Source organism: Lethenteron reissneri, chromosome 4 (genome assembly GCF_015708825.2).
Source record: "Lethenteron reissneri isolate LAM-NWPU_2019-01 chromosome 4, ASM1570882v1, whole genome shotgun sequence".
NCBI classification, from domain to species: domain Eukaryota; kingdom Metazoa; phylum Chordata; class Hyperoartia; order Petromyzontiformes; family Petromyzontidae; genus Lethenteron; species Lethenteron reissneri.
The window spans coordinates 11335600-11355081 of NC_083782.1; the positions used below are offsets into that span (position 1 = coordinate 11335600).

At 52.0% G+C, this 19482-nt stretch overlaps 1 protein-coding gene across 1 annotated transcript in view; it reads right to left on the bottom strand.

The window, feature by feature from the left end:
* LOC133350787 (ciliogenesis and planar polarity effector 1-like) overlaps nt 1-18733 on the bottom strand; it is a gene marked incomplete at its 3' end in the record, with an annotated part of 36096 nt that extends 17363 nt beyond the window's left edge. Inside the window, 16 exon segments of the mRNA XM_061565522.1 lie at nt 241-321; nt 875-1083; nt 2330-3064; nt 3349-3620; nt 4435-4602; nt 4754-4875; nt 5121-5242; nt 5929-6111; nt 6890-6993; nt 8798-8954; nt 10151-10257; nt 11190-11425; nt 12547-12672; nt 14131-14266; nt 17416-17510; nt 18475-18733. Coding sequence (XP_061421506.1) covers nt 241-321; nt 875-1083; nt 2330-3064; nt 3349-3620; nt 4435-4602; nt 4754-4875; nt 5121-5242; nt 5929-6111; nt 6890-6993; nt 8798-8954; nt 10151-10257; nt 11190-11425; nt 12547-12672; nt 14131-14266; nt 17416-17496 — 2839 coding nt within the window.
* Nucleotides 18734-19482: the final 749 nt, after the last annotated feature.

The following is a 19482-nucleotide window of genomic DNA, read 5'->3' on the forward strand; positions in this document are numbered from 1 at the left end:
ACCCGGCTGGGTACGGGTAGCCGGGTATCAGGTAGGGTATGGTTACGGGTACCCATTTGCGACCCTGGTGCGGCCGGGTACGGGTACGGGTAAGGAATCAAAACCCGTTTGCGACCTCTGCCGTGATGCGACTCGCCGTGGCGGTGACAGTTTGGTGCACATCAGCCGTCACCGATCCCGCACAAGGGTGCTCACGATCGCCAAGCCGCAGGCCAGACGGCCGCGGCTCCAGTTCCGTACCTGAGTCGGTGTCTTCCAGCACCGCCCTCCGCCAGGTGTGCACTGCCTCGTGGTATGAGCCGCTCAGGTAAAGTTCCTCTCCTGCGCGACAAACACACAGATGCCCCCAAGAGCTAACACAGGCAACTCACACACAGGTGGCGCACACACACACCGACACGGCTAACACAGACATGCTGGGTTTCATTGCGAAGTGCACTCGCCACAACAATACCGCTCCCGGCTGGGTAACACACAAGTAGTCAACCATGCTAATCGGAGGTGCAGGGGAAGGACAACAAACTAAACACAAAAAGCAGTTCTCAAGAAATGAGATTTCAATCGAGATTAAAAAACTATCAAGCTGGTGGAGGTGGTACAAGTAATGGTAGTAATAGTGATCATGCTGCTGATGATGATGGTGGTGGGTTTAGTGGTGGAAATTGCTGCGAATTATATTGATACCTATTATAACGGGCATGGTGGTAGCGATGCCACTGCTGACAATGATGGCAGTGGTGATGGTGCTGCTACCGATGAGCAAGATGGTGGAAAGCTGTAATCAAGCTGTGCTATCGGTGGTGCCGATGATCATGATAACGACGATGCCATCGCTGCTTTCGATGTCATCGCCGGCCCGGCACAGTAAACGCACCGGTGATATCAAGCAACGGTCTCTGCCGTGGAAAGCTCCCGTCCACGCACTGCAGGCGCGCCTGCACCGCCGCAGCGATACGCGAGGCCACCAGCCGCTCCTGGGCGGCCCCGTCGTCACAGTCATCAGCACCGTGCCGCCGCTGCAGCTGCAGCTGCTGCTGGAACTGCAAAACGTGTCTGTACAGCAGCCTCCAGCAGGCGACGAGCCTGGACGCGCACAGAGAGCGAGAGGCGCGGACACCCGCGATGAATCCGGCGGGAAAGTACTGTCAGGAACACGTAATTGCAGAGGGTACCCGAGAATTTTAAACCGGCTCCTGTCGCACTTGCAAACGAGATGTTAATACCTCTCTGAAGGGATTTTCCGCGTCAAATATTTTAATACAAACATTTACACCCTGAGCCTGCCCTGTATCGGTGGTTTTCTTACAGGCAGCCCTGGGAAGTCAGAATTAAAATCGGGAAATTCATGCGGTCGTGAGATATATTCTTCAATTTACTGGTGAGTGAGCTGAAATGATAAGCATTACGAATTATTAAGAATAATTGCCATGTCCGATGCTGGTAAATGTGACAATTTAATTCGTTTGGCTATCAGGTGGTGGATGGTTTGAACGACAAAAATGTGTCAAGATCACGTACGTGGCCTAACCAAGGAATCTATTACGAATCATAATGATGGCCGCAGAAAAGCCAACGTGTTCAGTGCAAATTGTTTAACCGTGCAAGAACTGGGTGGGTAAAGGAAGTGTGGAAGGGTAAAAGGTGGGGAGGACTGATCCGAACATCACTCTCCGCCACTGATATTAGCCGTGGCCAGGGCTGGAATTCAAGGCATGGGATTCATAGGGCAGTGGCTCAGCCACTGCGTCACAGCTACCGCCCCTGTCTAGAGAAACAGAGTTGTTGATTTCTCGTGAATATTATTTATATTTTTCCTTATGTGGTCAAAGACTCGATTGAAACAACTTCAGAAGTACTAGAAGACACGCAGACACAGAGACACGCAGCCACGGAGACACACAAATAGAGACACACAGACACAGAGACACGCAGACACAGAGACACGCAGACACAGAGACACACAGACACAGAGACAGAGACACACAAATTGAGACACGCAGACACAGAGACACGCAGACACAGAGACACGCAGACACAGAGACACACAAATAGAGACACGCAGACACAGAGACACGCAGACACAGAAAAACATAAATAGAGACACGCAGACACAGAGACACGCAGACACAGAGACACGCAGACACAGAGACACGCAGACACAGAGACACGCAGACACAGAGACACACAAATAGAGACACGCAGACACAGAGACACGCAGACACAGAGACACGCAGACACAGAGACACGCAGACACAGAGACACACAGCCACGCGGAAAGGCAGCCGCCACGTCGCTCAGCCATTGCTAACCGGATCTTCCCGCTACGCACCTGTGTGCCGGCCGGCTACTCTCTCTGCCGGCGCTGCGTGCGGGGAGGTGCAGGACGGACCTGAGCCACTCCGGCCCCACCACCGCGACCCGCCCGGATAGAGTCGGCGCCACCCGCCGGTCTGCCGCTGCCGGTGCATGGCACAAGGCGTAGAGCTCCGCGCCAGTGCCAAGCCCCTCTCGTACGGAATCTGCCATCGCTTCTTCCAACGCCACCTCTGCCGGCGCCTCATCGTCGTCCTCGCCGGGAGGCTCTACCGGCGACGCAAGGCACGGTTCTGGGAGCGGCGGTTGGACCGGCGGATCTGGCGCCGGTGCCAGCACCAGCCCGCACGCGCGGTCGAGCCACGCCTCGGCGAAGGACAGCAAGGAAAGAGCGGCGAGCAGCGACCGCAGGTGCGCGCGAGTGTCGCCGGTGTCAGCGCGCCCGCCCAGCAGCGCCGTCGCCACCTCCAGGCTCAGCCGAGCGCCGTACGGAAGGGCCCGGCGGTGCCGGCGCCGGCGGTGACTGCAGTGGAGGGGTAGGGGCTCGCCGGGCCAGCAGAGCACCAGTGCGCAGCGCCGGAAGAGCTGCAGCACCGCGAAGGGCCAGGGGTCGCGGCGCACGGAGCGCGACGCGGCTTTGCCGGCGGGGCCGGCGCTGCCGCGGGGCCAATCGAAGAACTGCAGCAGCACCGACAGGCGGGCCACGCACTTTACGGTGAAGGTCATCCAGGTGTCCCAGAAGTCGACATCCCTGGACAGCGCGGTGCAGAGACAAAGACATGCGGGAGATTTTGTTGACGTGTATGTTTAATAAAAAAAGATAGATATAATTTTGATTATTTACAGGGATCTGTATATCAGACAGGAGCTGACTTAATCGCCACGCCGGTGAGTGCGGCCTGACCAATTGAAGCGCAGTACGCTAACCGCGGCGCTACCGTACACACCCACACGTCCACACTTCATCGATCAAGTGAGAGTGTCACCAACGTGTCTGCTAATCGCAAACTGCCCGGAGAAAGCGCCCCCCCTCACCTGAGAGTGAGCAGCAGGTGCCACGCGACGAGCAGCCGGCGCTGAGCGAACGAGAGCCGGGCCGAGAGATCCGCGCCGCCCGCGATGGTGCCGCCCGCCGCCGTCAGCTCCGTCTCCCCCTCGGCGGTCCGGGATTCCTCGTGCATCCCCGCAAACTCCACGCGGCCGTGCTCCATGCGCACGTACGGGTGGGGGTCGGGGCCCCCCCCTCCTCCCGCATCCCCCGCCCCCCCTTCCTCTTCGTCCGAAAGGTCGTCGTAGAGGTCGTCGCCCTAGCGACCGGCGGACAGTGTTAATAGGAGAGCCGGGGAGACGTTTATCGAGGCGCGAAAACTTGTGGATCGTCATCGGCTACTTCCTTTGTGATTCACTAATATAATAGGGCCCCTTGAGAAACAGGACCCTGCGGGGTGGGCTGGTAGGAACGAATAACCAAAGAATATAAACATAATGTATTATTACACTTGTTTAGCCAAGAAAGCCTCATTAATTTAAATGTTTCAATTAAAAGCTATCTGAGGGAATTATAAGGGAATGTTACACTTGTTTAGCCAGGATAGCGTCACTGAGTCTAAAGGTTTTTGTAGGGTCATGCCAAGTGTTTGCAGTAGGGGGCGATGTTGATACACGGACGGACAGACGGACAAATGGACAAACGGACGGATGACATAATCTATTGGTGTCTGGTCCACTTCGTTCCTACCAGTAATAGCGGTTGCCCCTACATCCTGCCTCCTGAAGGTGGGAAACCCCCGAGAAACGCCCTCGAAGCCCATCATCCCTCCACGATCGACAATATCGGTACCACTTTGTGGGGAAATCAACAGTGGTTGTCCTATGGATATGCTTGTCCCCGCCATATGAATGTGTAATTTACACTGCTGGCCAAGGGCTGTATACGGGAGATGAGCACCAATGCCTCAGTGCCCGTTTGAGCAGCAGGAAATCGCTTTGGCTTTGTACTTAACAATAACCAATTATCATAATCATTATTATTTAGAGACACGATCGATTCAAAACGGAGAGGGCGCTGAGCTAGCGAAGCGGGTCGTAGTTTGGTGGCGGGGTGGGGGGGGGGCCGCTCACCTGCAGAGCTCGGTGGCCCCCACAGGACCACTCGTCGGGGTCTTGCTGCAGAAAGGGGGGCGGCGGTAGCGGCGGTGGCGCCGTCGTGGCGTCCACCGTCACCGTCTCATCGGGGGGCGGCGCGCCCAGCACCGACAGGCTCCGTAGCAGCACCGCCTCGCCAGGAAGCTGTCGGAGGCATCGTCGTCACCGTTAGCCACGCTCTATCCGCTGCCGGGTGAAAGCCTGCTCAAGAGTGGGTGCGTCGATCTGGTGAGTGCGTCTATCTGCGGCGAGCCTGGTGAATGTCACTGCAGCGTGCCCGGTGAGGGCGCCGCACCCGCGATGCCGCCAGGCCGATGCGGACGTCCTCTAGCGTGCGGTGGACGTCCTCCAGCGCAGCCTGCACCAGCCTCGCCGGCGCCAGCTCGCCGCCCAAACGCATCACCGTCACCACGTACCCTGAGGCACATCACACGGCTTCACCGCTCAGCGCCCAAACGCATCACCATCACCACGTACCCTGCGACACACCACACGGCTCACCGCTCAGCGCACAAACGCATCCCGTCACCACGTACCCTGGGGCACACCACACAGCTCACCGCTCAGCGCCCAAACGCATCACCATCAACATGTACCCCGAGATGAGTGGGGCGAGGCGGGAGAGTGCGTGCAGGAGAGGTAGAGAGAGACGGCGCCCGTACCATCGGAGGCGAGCAGGAAGGGCAGCCGGGGGTGCGCGCTCACGGAGAACCGCTGGCGCAAGGCGTCCGCCTCGGAGGCGGCCGAGCCGTGCGACGCCATCGCGTCGGCGCTGCCACTGGCGCTGTCACGTGCGGGGAGGGGAGGGACGGAGAGAGTGGAGTGGTCCAGGTGTCAGAGATGCCGAGCCGGCACCACTGAGAGCTACCGAGATCCTGGGTTCATATCCAGGGTTCAGGTGCCCATCATTGGGTTCTCGAGTGTTGCGAGAGGTTGGTCTCAGTTTGATATAAAGGGAACCATCGACTTCAGAGAAACCCAGAGGCTGACAGTGAAATCCACAGCCTACATAGAGTGACAGAAGTGACTTCGTGGAATAAAGCCAGAAACACAGCTTTCCCAGGTTGAAAATATCCCTTAGGTTTTTTTCGGTAAAGTCACGTAGGTAAAAAATTAAAATTAATAAAAGTAAAATAAAAATAAAAAATCACGACGTTTCGGAGGCAACACAAGCTTCCGTCTTCAGGTGGAAGCTTGTGTTGCCTCCGAAACGTCGTGATTTAAAAAAAAAAAAATATTTTACTTTTATTAATTTTAATTTTTACCTACGTGACTTTACCGAAAAAACCTAAGAATATGAATCCTTGCAGTCACGAAAGCTTCAAATCTAGAATCAAAATATCCCCTTTGCAGTGGTAGGCCTCAGTTATCCATCGAGCAGCCCTGCATTGGTAAGGAGTGCTGCATCACAGGCCCCTTGATAAATGGCGATGTTTGGATCATCACGGCCGATGACGATTTAGACCTCACCTGTACGTGACGAGGGGGTGGAGAGGGATGAAGAGGGCCGGACCGAACTCCACCGAGCAGCCGTGCGTGGACAGCGTGAGGGGCTCCCCGAGGCGAGACACGAGAAGCAGAGCGCCGCGCTTGAGCATGCACGCGAGCAGCGCGTCCCCGCTCAGCCAGCTCGCGTCGCTCACCCAGTACGACCTGCGGCGAGGGGCGGCACGGGAAGGCGTCACGGGGAGGCGTCGTGGCGAGCACCTATCCCACCATTTCTCATTCTCCGCAAACAGCTCTTCCTTCCGATATTAGGAAGCCACTGGAGCTATGCAATTTTAAATCCAGATAGAAAACTCATTTCTTTTACAATTGCTTTTAGTGGTTTGTTGTCCTTCCCCCCCTCACCTCTGATTAGCACTGTGCAAAAGAAGTTTGACGTACATACATCTCCGAAAATCGCTCCTGCATCCTCCTGAAACTGGCCAACTGGATATCAAATTGTTAATGCCATCCCTGTAAATTGTTGCAATCCCTCAATGCGACATCCGACATCCGGTGAGGAGTTAACAGCTCGCGTCGCCCACCTAGCATGACCAGCGGGCGCCCGCGGTCAACCTGCTGTGAGTCCATCTTCACCGACTCTCACGGTCGATCGTCACAGCGTCAGTTCATACGGTTGACCCCCACCTTCACTGTGCCAATCGTTCCTATGTCAACCCACGCTCTTTGACCCTGCCCCGGCCCCACTCTCCGATGTCAACCCTCACAGCATTAACCCTCAACCCCTGCCGGATCAACCCCTGCCGGATCAACCCCTCCCGATCCAACGCTCCGAGTGTCCGCCCGCCCGCCCGCCCGCCCGCCCACCCTCCGTGTCGACCCTCCCGGCCGTATTCCCGTTCCACGGTGAAGTCAACGGCGGACGCGGGACGCGAGCTGGCGTCTCGGCGGCTCAGGGCGGGCGGGCGGGCGGGCAGCACCGCACCTGATGAACTTGGGCAGCAGGGTGGGGCCACGGAAGCCGCAGCCCTGCAGGTGGGAGGACACCGAGACGCCGCCCGTCGCAGACGTGAACAGCACCTGGGTGGCCTGCGTGGCACGGACGAGGTTTTACGGTCTTGGTTTGAAGCTTTCGTGACTGCAGGAATCCACACTGTTGAGCTACATCTATTTCAAAACCTTTAAAACAGTCTGCCTCAGCAGCAGACCGTGCTTTCCCACCTGATGATGGACGCTTGTGTTGCGCCCGAAACGTCGTGATTTATTTTATTTAATACCTACGTGACTTTACCGAAAGAACCAAAGAATATGAAATTTTACGATTCAAGTTGATTTTGTTTAAACGGGTGAGGCCACGGAAGGCTGGGACAGAGTCTCATTTGCAAGAATGAGTGACCTGGGGTCATCAAAATGGAAGAAGAAAAAAACTATGCAAGTACAGGAAATCAAGCAAATAGAAATTCGAACAAATGGAAAAAATATTGGACAAACGTAGATCGATGTCAAATAAAATATTCCCTTGAGCGCAAGTTGGCCAGGATGGATTTGTATTGACCGATCATAATACAATTACAATTATGTTACATAAACATGAAACGGATATTGGGTGACTTTCGTATAAAATGGAAATAGGCAAGGATATACGATTTCGATTTAAAGCTTTCGTGACTGCAGGGATTCATCTTCTTGGTTCTTTCGGTAAAGTCACGTGACTTTACCGAAAGAACCAAGAAGATGGATATACGAGAAGAAGGATATACGATCTTTTTGGTTTTTTCGGTAAAGTCACGTAGAAGGGAAGTAATAAAATAATAAAAATAAAACATAATAAAATAATTCTCACGACGTTTCGGCTACAATGCAAGCAGCCGTCTTCAGGTGAAGAATGAGACACTGCCAAGCTAGGAGCTTATATATAAGCTGAGTTGGAGGTGAAAGAAGAGCGCCTTACCAAAATGATGTGCATATCAAGAGGAATTTAGCAAATTCATGCATATTCATGCTATATTCCTCTTGATATGCACATTCTTTTGTTAAGGCGCTCTTCTTCCACCTCCAACCCAGCTTATATATAAGCTCCTAGCTTGGCAGTGTCTCATTCTTCACCTGAAGACGGCTGCTTGCGTTGTAGCCGAAACGTCGTGAGAATTATTTTATTATGTTTTATTTTTATTATTTTATTACTTCCCTTCTACGTGACTTTACCGAAAAAAAACAAGAAGATGAATCCCTGCAGTCACGAAAGCTTTAAATCGAAAAAGGATATAAGAGTTAAATGCAGCTGCAAGTGAAGTGATCTGCAACACGCCGGTGAGCTAACTGCTTTGAATGAGATATTAGAGCCCATTTCAGGAGCCCTTGATCTGATTAGCAAAGTACATGGTACTTAAGCGATTGAGAGGGCAAATGTTAATAGAAGACATGAGGCACTCAAGCACATGCACAGACATACACACACACACGTATACAACAAGACAACCAAAGTGACGTCACCACGGCACTGGTACCATGCTAGGTGCACCTTATACAAAGACAAGATCCCCCATACAGCCTTAACAGGCTGTTGTGGCAAGTGCTGTTAGCGAGCATCTATGAAGGCCGGCACGACACATCAGGGGGTGGGTGGCCAGCACCACGTTTGGCCGGGTGGTGATGTTTACACACCGTACAAGGTACTCATTTGAGGCTGAGTTGACCTAGGGAAGGCCGAGGAATGGTTCAGCTTATACACATACACACATGCTTTCAAGCACAGAACTACACACACGTGTGCGTCTACACAAATATTGTAGCTGAGCGCAAGATCCAGCAGTGGACAGATCACTGCCGACGATGACGATGGTGACAAAGTGGAGGATGATGAAGAAGCGGTGACTGGCAGCCCGGCGCTGACCTGAGGGTGCCTCTGGTTGACGGCGATGGCGAGCACGTGCCCGTCGCTGGAGAGACGCGCCACGTACGCTCCGCGCGACTTCACCGCCTCGCACGCCGGCGAGAGGGAGCCCAGTGCACAGGCAAACCCGTGCCACGTGGCACTGAACGGCGCCACGCTGGGGAAGGCATCGGCAATAGCGGCGGTCATGCTCTGTAGTAAGCAACTCATCGTTCGCTCACCCACATACACCGCTCACCCTTCGCTCACCCACACACAACGCACATTCCTTCACTCACCCATATACACCACTCACCCATCGCTCACCCACACACACCACTCACCCTTCGCTCACCCACACACACCACTCACCCTTCACTCACCCACACACACCACTCACCCATCACTCACCCACACACACCACTCACCTATCACTCACCCACACACACCGCACATTCCTTCACTCACCCACACACACCACTCACCCATCACTCACCCACACACACCACTCACCCTTCGCTCACCCACACACACCGCTCACCCTTTGCTCACCCACACACACCACTCACCCATCACTCACCCACACACACCACTCACCCATCACTCACCCACACACACCACTCACCCATCACTCACCCACACACACCACTCACCCATCACTCACCCACACACACCGCTCACCCTTCGCTCACCCACACACACCGCTCACCCTTCACTCACCCACACACACCGCTCACCCATCACTCACCCACACACACCGCTGACCCATCACTCACCCACACACACCACTCACCTTTCGCTCACCCACACACACCGCTCACCCTTCACTCACCCACACACCCTACTCACCCTTCACTCACCCACACACACCGCTCACCCATCACTCACCCACACACACCGCTGACCCATCACTCACCCACACACACCACTCACCTTTCGCTCACCCACACACACCACTCACCCATCACTCACCCACACACACCACTCACCCATCACTCACCCACACACACCACACACCCTTCACTCACCCACACACACCACTCACCCATCACTCACCCACACACACCACTCACCCATAACTCACCCACACACACCGCTCACCCTTCGCTCACCCACACACACCGCTCACCCTTCACTCACCCACACACACCGCTCACCCATCACTCACCCACACACACCGCTCACCCATCACTCACTCACCCACACACACCACTCACCTTTCGCTCACCCACACACCCCACTCACCCTTCACTCACCCACACACACCACTCACCCTTCACTCACCCACGCAAGCGCGTGCTTAGCGGTAGCGCGGGAGCCCCGCAGTGGACTGCGAGGTTGGCGGCAGAGCGAGGGAGGAGGCACGCGTCTCACCTGAAGAGCGCGTCCGAGCCGTCGAGCCAGCGGAGGAGGAGGCTCGATATGATGAGACTCTGGCCAGCACTGAACACAAACGAGCAGAGGCAGCAATCGCCCAGCTCCTGCACGCGACGGGGACCGGAGGGGCGACACCGTGGATTGAGGCGGTACACATTCACACACTCAAAGCTACATTTGTGACTCGTTTTCCTAAAAAACACTAAGTCGGAACAGAAAAGTAGCAAGTGATGTTGATATAAAGAACTCTGACAGAAGGCTGAGGTCAGGCATGCCCCATGTAATTAACCGACTAATTAACTGGCAAACAAGCTAATAAGACCAATTACTGTGGCCAGCACCTGACCTCTGCTCCGCTGTGCAAGAAGCGGAGCTGTGCTCGTGAGCACGAGTGGCAGCAGCCCATTCTCCGAGCCCTCAATCGCACGCACATGCGTGCAGGAACTAATGCTGCGGTCAGCCTAATCGTTAGCAGCTGCGCTGGGCATTGTGCTCTGTCTTTTTCCACAGGTGCAGAATTTTAATTGTTCAACTCAGCGCTCCAAATAAGCTACGTCCAGGGATCTCAAAGGCAGTTCTGTGATTAAATCCTTTATATTAAGTTCACTTGCTTGCTTGCGCGCTTACGACCGTGCAAATCTTTCGGTCGTTTTTTAACCCACTTCCCGTGATCCAATCGAGCTGATATTTTCATGAAAATTTTTTTCCATAACTTTACACTTTTTAGGAATTTTTTTTTATATTTAATTACCAATTGCTTAATGGTGGCAGGCAATCATCTGACCCATAGGTGGCAGCCATCTCAAGCCAGAGGACGAGAGGACTCTAGCCGCCACGCATATAAAGGATTTATAGTGAAAAACTTTGTTTTTACGGGTTCATTTTTATTTCACTTTCGTGGACTCTTCTCCAACACGAAGAGTTGGACTGCTCTGCGAGCATTCCAGATGTTTCCTACTCATGAGGCCAATAGCACAATAACCTGCTGCTGGATTAAGGCCTCCCAACGCTCTCTAGCTCCAGCGCCGGCGCTCACCGGATCTGTGAAGAACACCGCGTGCGCCGCGGCCTCTTTGTCGGCGGCGCTGGGCAGCGGCACGTCGCTAGGCGGAGGCAGCTGAGCCCAGCGGCCAAGCAGGAGTGAGCCTGGCACGGCGTGCGGGGGGCCCTCCACCCCGCGCAGCTCCCACAGGAGGGGCCCGTCCGGGGCCCCCCCCAGCAGCACGCGCCGGCCCTCGTCCGAGGGGAGCACCCACAGACGGGCGTTCGATCCTGGGAGCAAAGGGCAGTTCGAACGCTCGTGGTCTGTTCGTATTTAGCGAGCGGTGTTGTTTTAATTGCAATTCCTTATCCTCGTTGTGTGAGATTTCCTCGCCTTCTAATCGGATGCAACTCTCCAATCGGTTCAGCGGCCTCCTTGTCGGCGATTTTGTAATGAGTTAATCGTAAGGCTCTACAAATCCTAATGCTCAGCAGAGCAGATGGGTGACATCAAGTCACGTGTAACTATGAGGCGTGTGATGATTCCTTATCGTCTGGAGTTGTAGGACCCCCAGGCAAACATTTGCACAGGTTCAAGAATCCATTTTACTATCATCCCCTGGCCACCTCACAACTCAAGCCCACAACACTTAATATATTCGGTGAGGTGGCTGGGAAATGCCAGTACAATAAGTGGGTTGTGCGAGAATTCAGATGAGCATTTATCGCTACTGCCCTGGCTGCGTTTGTTGGCCCTGTACAACCGCTAACACCAACCCAGCCATCCTGTCCCTTCAAGTTTCAAGTGTATTTAGTTCCATCTTCTTGGTTCTTTCGGTAAAGTCACGTAGAAGGGAAATAATAAAATAATAAAAATAAAACATAATAAAATACAATTCTCACGACGTTTCGGCCACAATGCAAGCAGCCATCCTCAGGTGAAGAACAGGGCTGTCGGAAAGACAGCGTCATTCAGAAAAGACAGCGTCATTCAGACGCTGTCTTTCCGACAGACCTGTTCTTCACCTGAGGACGGCTGCTTGCATTGTGGCCGAAACGTCGTGAGAATTTTTTTTATTGTTTCATATTAATATTCTATGATTATTTCCCTTCTACGTGACTTTACCGAAAGAACCAAGAAGATGAATCCCTGCAGTCACGAAAGCTTTAAATCGAAAAGTATTTAGTTTATCCAGGTGGCGACAACTCGGGAGGCCAGGATGAGTCCCGTTTGCATGAGTGACGCGGGTCACCAAAATAACAAGAGCAATAACGTACACACAAGTACAGCCTTGAAGCATATAGAAATAACAGCAAAAAAACACCATATGGCAGCAAAGACAGCCAAACAGAACTCAGGGCAGAGACAACCGCGTTCCACTTCTTGGCGAGTGGTGTGCCAGGCGCGTCACCTTGTTCGCCCGCTCTGCTCGTGAGCGCGAGCACGGCCGGGTGGGCGGGTGCCGTCTTCAGTGAGTCCGTGTCCTTGTGCCACAGGAACAACTCCCCGCTCACCAGCACGCCAGCGAGCCACGCGCCTGCATCCGCACACAAGGACAGACAACACAAACCACAGCATCAGCCAGTGCCAGCAGGAATCTGGTACCCACAAAAACCGGTACCAGCAAAATCCGGTAGCCATGAAATCCATTACCCACGAAATTTGGTTCATGAGTAATGAAATCTGGCACCAGAAAAATCTACTACCCATAGATATCTGGTACCCCAAGATCTGGCATTAGCTTAATCCAGTAGCCATGAAATCCATTACCCATGAAATTTGGTTCATGAGTAATGAAATCTGGCACCAGAAAAATCTAATACCCATAGATATCTGGTACCTCAAAATCTGGTATTAGCTTAATCCAGTAGCCATGAAATCCATTACCCATGAAATTTGGTTCATGAATAATGAAATCTGGCACCAGAAAAATCCACTACCCATAGATATCTGGTACCTCAAGATCTGGCATTAGCTTAATCCAGTAGCCATGAAATCCATTACCCACGAAATTTGGGTCATGAGTAATGAAATCTGGCACCAGAAAAATCCACTACCCATAGATATCTGGTACCCCAAGATCTGGTATTAGCTTAATCCAGTAGCCATAAAATCCATTACCCATGAAATTTCGTTCATGAGTAATGAAATCTGGCTCCAGAAAAATCTACTACCCATAATATCTGGTACCCCAAGATCTGCCATTAGCTTAATCCAGTAGCCATGAAATCCATTAACCATGAAATTTGGTTCATGAGTAATGAAATCTGGCACCAGAAAAATCTACTACCCATAGATATCTTGTACCCAAAGATCTGGTATTAGTTTAATCCAGTAGCCATGAAATCCATTACCCATGAAATTTGGTTCATGAGTAATGAAATCTGGCACCAGAAAAATCTACTACCCATAGATATCTGGTACCCCAAGATCTGGCATTAGCTTAATCCAGTAGCCATGAAATCCATTACCCATGAAATTTGGTTCATGAGTAATGAAATCTGGCTCCAGAAAAATCTACTACCCATAATATCTGGTACCTCAAGATCTGGTATTAGCTTAATCCAGTAGCCATGAAATCCATTTCCCATGAAATTTGGTTCATGAGTAATGAAATCTGGCTCCAGAAAAATCTACTACTCATAATATCTGGTACCCCAAGATCTGGCATTAGCTTAATCCAGTAGCCATGAAATCCATTAATCATGAAATTTGGTTCATGGATAATGAAATCTGGCACCAGAAAAATCCACTACCCATAGATATCTGGTACCCCAAGATCTGGCATTAGCTTAATCCATTAGCCATGAAATCCATTACCCACGAAATTTGGTTCATGAGTAATGAAATCTGGCACCAGAAAAATCCACTACCCATAGATATCTGGTACCTCAACATCTGGCATTAGCTTAATCCAGTAGCCATGAAATCAGAGGTGCCATATAAATTGGGCACCCAAGGAATGGGGCAGCAGTGTGGGCGCTTGAGGACTTGCCGTTTCTGGACGGAGCCATGGCGACGACGCGCGGGAGCAGCGAGTGGAGGCGTGGAACGCGGCGCCGCGTTCGTCCCGACGGGAGGAAAAGTACCGAGGCGCGGCGTTCGTCCAGCAGCAGCAGGTTCTCCGAGTCCTGGTGGTGCCGGTGCCGGTACCGGCGGCGGCGGCACCGGTGTGGCGCACGGAGAAGAACGGTGCGAGATTAGCCGTGGTTTACAGCGAGGCGCAACCTGGATGTGGTCGGGTGGCTCATGGGTGGTTCATAATGGCTGCGTCAGAGACACTGAGATGTTTGTTGCATGGCGTCAAAATAACGTTGTATTAAATTTCGATTTAAAGCTTTCGTGACTGCAGGGATTCATCTTCTTGGTTCTTTCGGTAAAGTCACGTAGAATTGAAATAATAAAATAATAAAAATAAAACATAATAAAATAATTCTCACGAGGTTTCGGCCACAACGCAAGCAGCCGTCCTCAGGTGAAGAACAGGTCTGTCGAGGAGTGACTTTACCGAAAGAACCAAGAAGAACGTTGCATTATTTTATTATCATGCTGGTTTACCCTGGAAATCCCCACTGAATCTCATGACGATTTTCAGGAGGGTCCTGCCAAATTTTCGCAAGAGGGAGGCGATGATTGCTATGCGTAATGTAAAAGTAATTATTTGCGGAATCATTACAAAGAAATCTTCTTTATACTTTTCAATTCCCAGCGCTGATATTTTTACCCAACCTTTTTCGTGATGACATTTTAGTGCAGTCACCATCAGCTCACTACACTTGAGCACCACGATTACACAAGGCCGGATGACCGAAACCTGGATTCGAACTCAGGCTCCCCACGGCACCAGCTCAGTAATCTCACCCATAAGCCACGTGGCCTCAACTCCCATGCCAAAGGTAGAGAGTTAAGCACCAAAACCAAATCCACGCAGCTCGACACATCCACGGCACGGGTGGTTTAACCACCGGCTATTCGCTGAGCAATGCCGGAACCACACCGCGACAGACAAACTGAACCTGGCTCGGGACGAAACAGGGCCAGGGCCTGGGACAATGACGCGTCCGGCGCATGTGACGTCAGCGGCACGGCTCGGCTTGTGCAGTTGAAAAACCGGGTGCCTCTAGAACCGCGCCAAACTGGTTGTATGGTGGGGAATAAGTATAACCCGTAAAAACAAAGTTTTTCACTATAAATCCTTTATATGCGTGGCAGCGAACTTAATATAAAGGATTTAAAAATATATTCGCCTGTGGAGGACGCGGGGATCGATCCCGCGACCTTTGGCATGGGAAGCGAGGGCGCTACCAACTGCGCTACTCCGCCACGGCCTGTGGAGGGGTTACGCTCTGGGCTCTTACACTGTGACGTTCAGCCAAAGTCATGAATGAGTTCTATTTGAATATATGTAAAATATTTTTTTTTTGCCTAAAAAGTGTAAAATTTGGGGAATTTTTTTTCACGAACATTAATTGTCTGGCACAACGAGTTTGTGTGGAAAATGTCAGCTCGATTGGCTCACGGGAAGTGGGTTAAAAAACGACCGAAAGATTTGCACGGTCGTAAGCAAGCAAGCACGCAAGCAAGCAAGCACGCAAGCAAGCGAACTTAATATAAAGGATTTAAAAAGTACAGTAAGTCTTCACTATGGGGACCTCATTTGCCAGTAAAAATATGATAATTGGTTCTTTACCCTTCTATCTGGCAACAAAACTGACACCTTTTTGCAAGGAGTCATGTTTGCATAGACCGCAATACCTGCAGTCATAAATACAAACAAAAGACATAACTCTGATAATGTGCACTGTCCTTGAAGTTGATTGGTCCACACCCGAGACAGCTTTCCTTCGAGCCTAGTCTCATATGGGTTGGACCAGATGACGCCAAAAGGCGCACAACTCAAGGACAATGCACCATCAGAGTATGAGAGCTCGGGGCAAGCATCTACACTATGGGGACCTCATTTGCCAGTAAAAATATGATAATTGGTTCTTTACCCTTCTATCTGGCAACAAAACTGACACCTTTTTGCAAGGAGTCATGTTTGCATAGACCGCAATACCTGCAGTCATAAATACAAACAAAAGACATAACTCTGATAATGTGCACTGTCCTTGAAGTTGATTGGTCCACACCCGAGACAGCTTTCCTTCGAGCCTAGTCTCATATGGGTTGGACCAGATGACGCCAAAAGGCGCACAACTCAAGGACAATGCACCATCAGAGTATGAGAGCTCGGGGCAAGCATCTACACTATGGGGACCTCATTTGCCAGTAAAAATATGATAATTGGTTCTTTACCCTTCTATCTGGCAACAAAACTGACACCTTTTTGCAAGGAGTCATGTTTGCATAGACCGCAATACCTGCAGTCATAAATACAAACAAAAGACATAACTCTGATAATGTGCACTGTCCTTGAAGTTGATTGGTCCACACCCGAGACAGCTTTCCTTCGAGCCTAGTCTCATATGGGTTGGACCAGATGACGCCAAAAGGCGCACAACTCAAGGACAATGCACCATCAGAGTATGAGAGCTCGGGGCAAGCATCTACACTATGGGGACCTCATTTGCCAGTAAAAATATGATAATTGGTTCTTTACCCTTCTATCTGGCAACAAAACTGACACCTTTTGGCAAATGAGGTCCCCATAGTGTAGATGCTTGCCCCGAGCTCTCATACTCTGATGGTGCTCTCATACTCTGATGGTGCATTGTCCTTGAGTTGTGCGCCTTTTGGCGTCATCTGGTCCAACCCATATGAGACTAGGCTCGAAGGAAAGCTGTCTCGGGTGTGGACCAATCAACTTCAAGGACAGTGCACATTATCAGAGTTATGTCTTTTGTTTGTATTTATGACTGCAGGTATTGCGGTCTATGCAAACATGACTCCTTGCAAAAAGGTGTCAGTTTTGTTGCCAGATAGAAGGGTAAAGAACCAATTATCATATTTTTACTGGCAAATGAGGTCCCCATAGTGTAGATGCTTGCCCCGAGCTCTCATACTCTGATGGTGCATTGTCCTTGAGTTGTGCGCCTTTTGGCGTCATCTGGTCCAACCCATATGAGACTAGGCTCGAAGGAAAGCTGTCTCGGGTGTGGACCAATCAACTTCAAGGACAGTGCACATTATCAGAGTTATGTCTTTTGTTTGTATTTATGACTGCAGGTATTGCGGTCTATGCAAACATGACTCCTTGCAAAAAGGTGTCAGTTTTGTTGCCAGATAGAAGGGTAAAGAACCAATTACAGTAAGTCTTGTGTCAGCAGCAACATCCTACCAGGCCCATCCATCTGATCTGAGGCCATGGCTTCCTTCGCTTGATGCTGGCCAGGGCCAGAACCTCCAATCTTCCCTGCATACTCCTGCAGAAGCCTGCACACACAAGTAGACACACAGGCTGCTGATGATGCTGCAGATGTTTTATGTTACTGATGATGATGCTGCTGATAATTATGATGCTCACGCTGATGATGCTGCTGCTGATGATAGTGCTTATAAAGATGTAACTACTTATGCTGATGATCATGCTGATGGTCACGCTGCCGATGATGATGCTACTAATGATGACAACGTTGCTGCTGCTAAAAAAGGTGCTAATGGTGATGCTGCTCATGATGACAGTGATGGTGCTGATGGCACATTTGATCGTGTGGATGATGATGATGATGCTTATAATAATGCGAATAAAGTTGTAACTTCTGACGCTACTGAATAGAATGCTGACGAAAAATGCTGCTGATGGCAATTATACTGACACTGAAGATGCTTCTGATGCTGCTGTTGCTTAGACTGAATATGCTGGTTATGTTGGTTATGTTGGTGCTGTTGCTGCTGCTAAAGATGCTGATGATAATGCTTCTGCCCATGATGATGCTGGTGATGATGATGATGCTGATATCACTGCTGCTGATGTAGCTGAGGATGTTGCAGCTGCTAGTGATGTTGCTGCTGATACCGCTGCTGATGATGAATGCTGCTGATGATGACTGCTGCTGATGATGCTGATGATGATGAGGCTGGTGCTAATAAGGCTGATGCTAATGAGGCTGCTGATTATGATACTGGTGCTGATGATACTGGTGCTGCTGATGATAAATGCTGCTGATGATAAGGCTGGTGCTAATAAGGCTGATGCTGATGATGCTGATGAGGCTGCTGGTGCTGATGATGATGTTGATGATGATGCTGATGATGTTGATGATGTTGATGATGCTGATGATGCTGATGGTGATGCTGCTGATGATGCTGATGATGATGATGCTGATGATGCTGCTGATGATGCTGCTGCTGATGATGCTGCTGATGATGATGCTGATGATGCTGATGTGGCGCTCACCACGACCCCCGCCTCAACTCTTCCTGCTCAGTCCACGCCGCCGCTGTCGCTCGCGTCCATCCTCACCGCCTCGCGGTGCCGCTCCCCGCTCCGCCTGTGGGAGTTGCTCACTTGTTGTTTACCGCTTCTGCTGCTTCTTCTTGCCCACGTTGTTGTTGTTGTCGTCGTTGTTGTTGTTGTTGTTTATTTGTCGGCGACTGCGACCGCCTCACGAGTCCGAGGGCCGCCGTTCGAACCCCCACGCCGCTTCCGTCGTCAGGGGGCGTGGCCAGGGAGGGGGCGGGGCATCCGTGTAGCCACGCCCCCTCTTGACACGCCCACTTCCGGTGTAAACATCCGGTGGGGGCGGGGCATCCGTGTAACCACGCCCCCTTGACACGCCCACTTCCGGTGTAAACATCCGGTGGGGGCGGGGTTGGGCTAGTCGCTGACAGACGTGGGAGCTCCCACGAGCAGGTGAGGCTCTAAGGTGTTGGGGGGGGGGGGGGTCACGGAGCCCACGTGACCCCCCCCCCCCACCGCGTGACCCCCCCCCCACCCCCGGGGCCACCTTGTGACCCCCCCCCCACCGCGTGCCCCCCCCCCACCGCGTGCCCCCCCACGTCTTAACAAGTCGCATGCTTCCAGTTATACTGGTAGGAACCTCCTGGTTACACCAGCCCATAGGGGATTATTGTGTCCGTCTGGCGTGCAGGGAGGGGCTGGGTGGGGAGGGAGGGGCTGGGTGGGGAGGGAGGGGCTGGGTGGGGAGGGGTGGGGAGGGGAGGGTGGGGAGGGGCTGGGTGGCGAGGGTGGGGAGGGTGGGGCTGGGTGGGGCTGGGTGGGGCTGGGTGGGGAGGGGCTGGTCACCCCGTGGTGCCCTTATAAAACTCAACGTTTAACCTACTCACGCCGGCTTGTGCCCGCCCTCACAGTCGGGCATATTTGCGGAATACACCACGCCGCCGTTGACCCTGCAGGCCATTGACCGAGCAACCCAACGTTCCTACCAGCTCCCTCCGCAGCAGG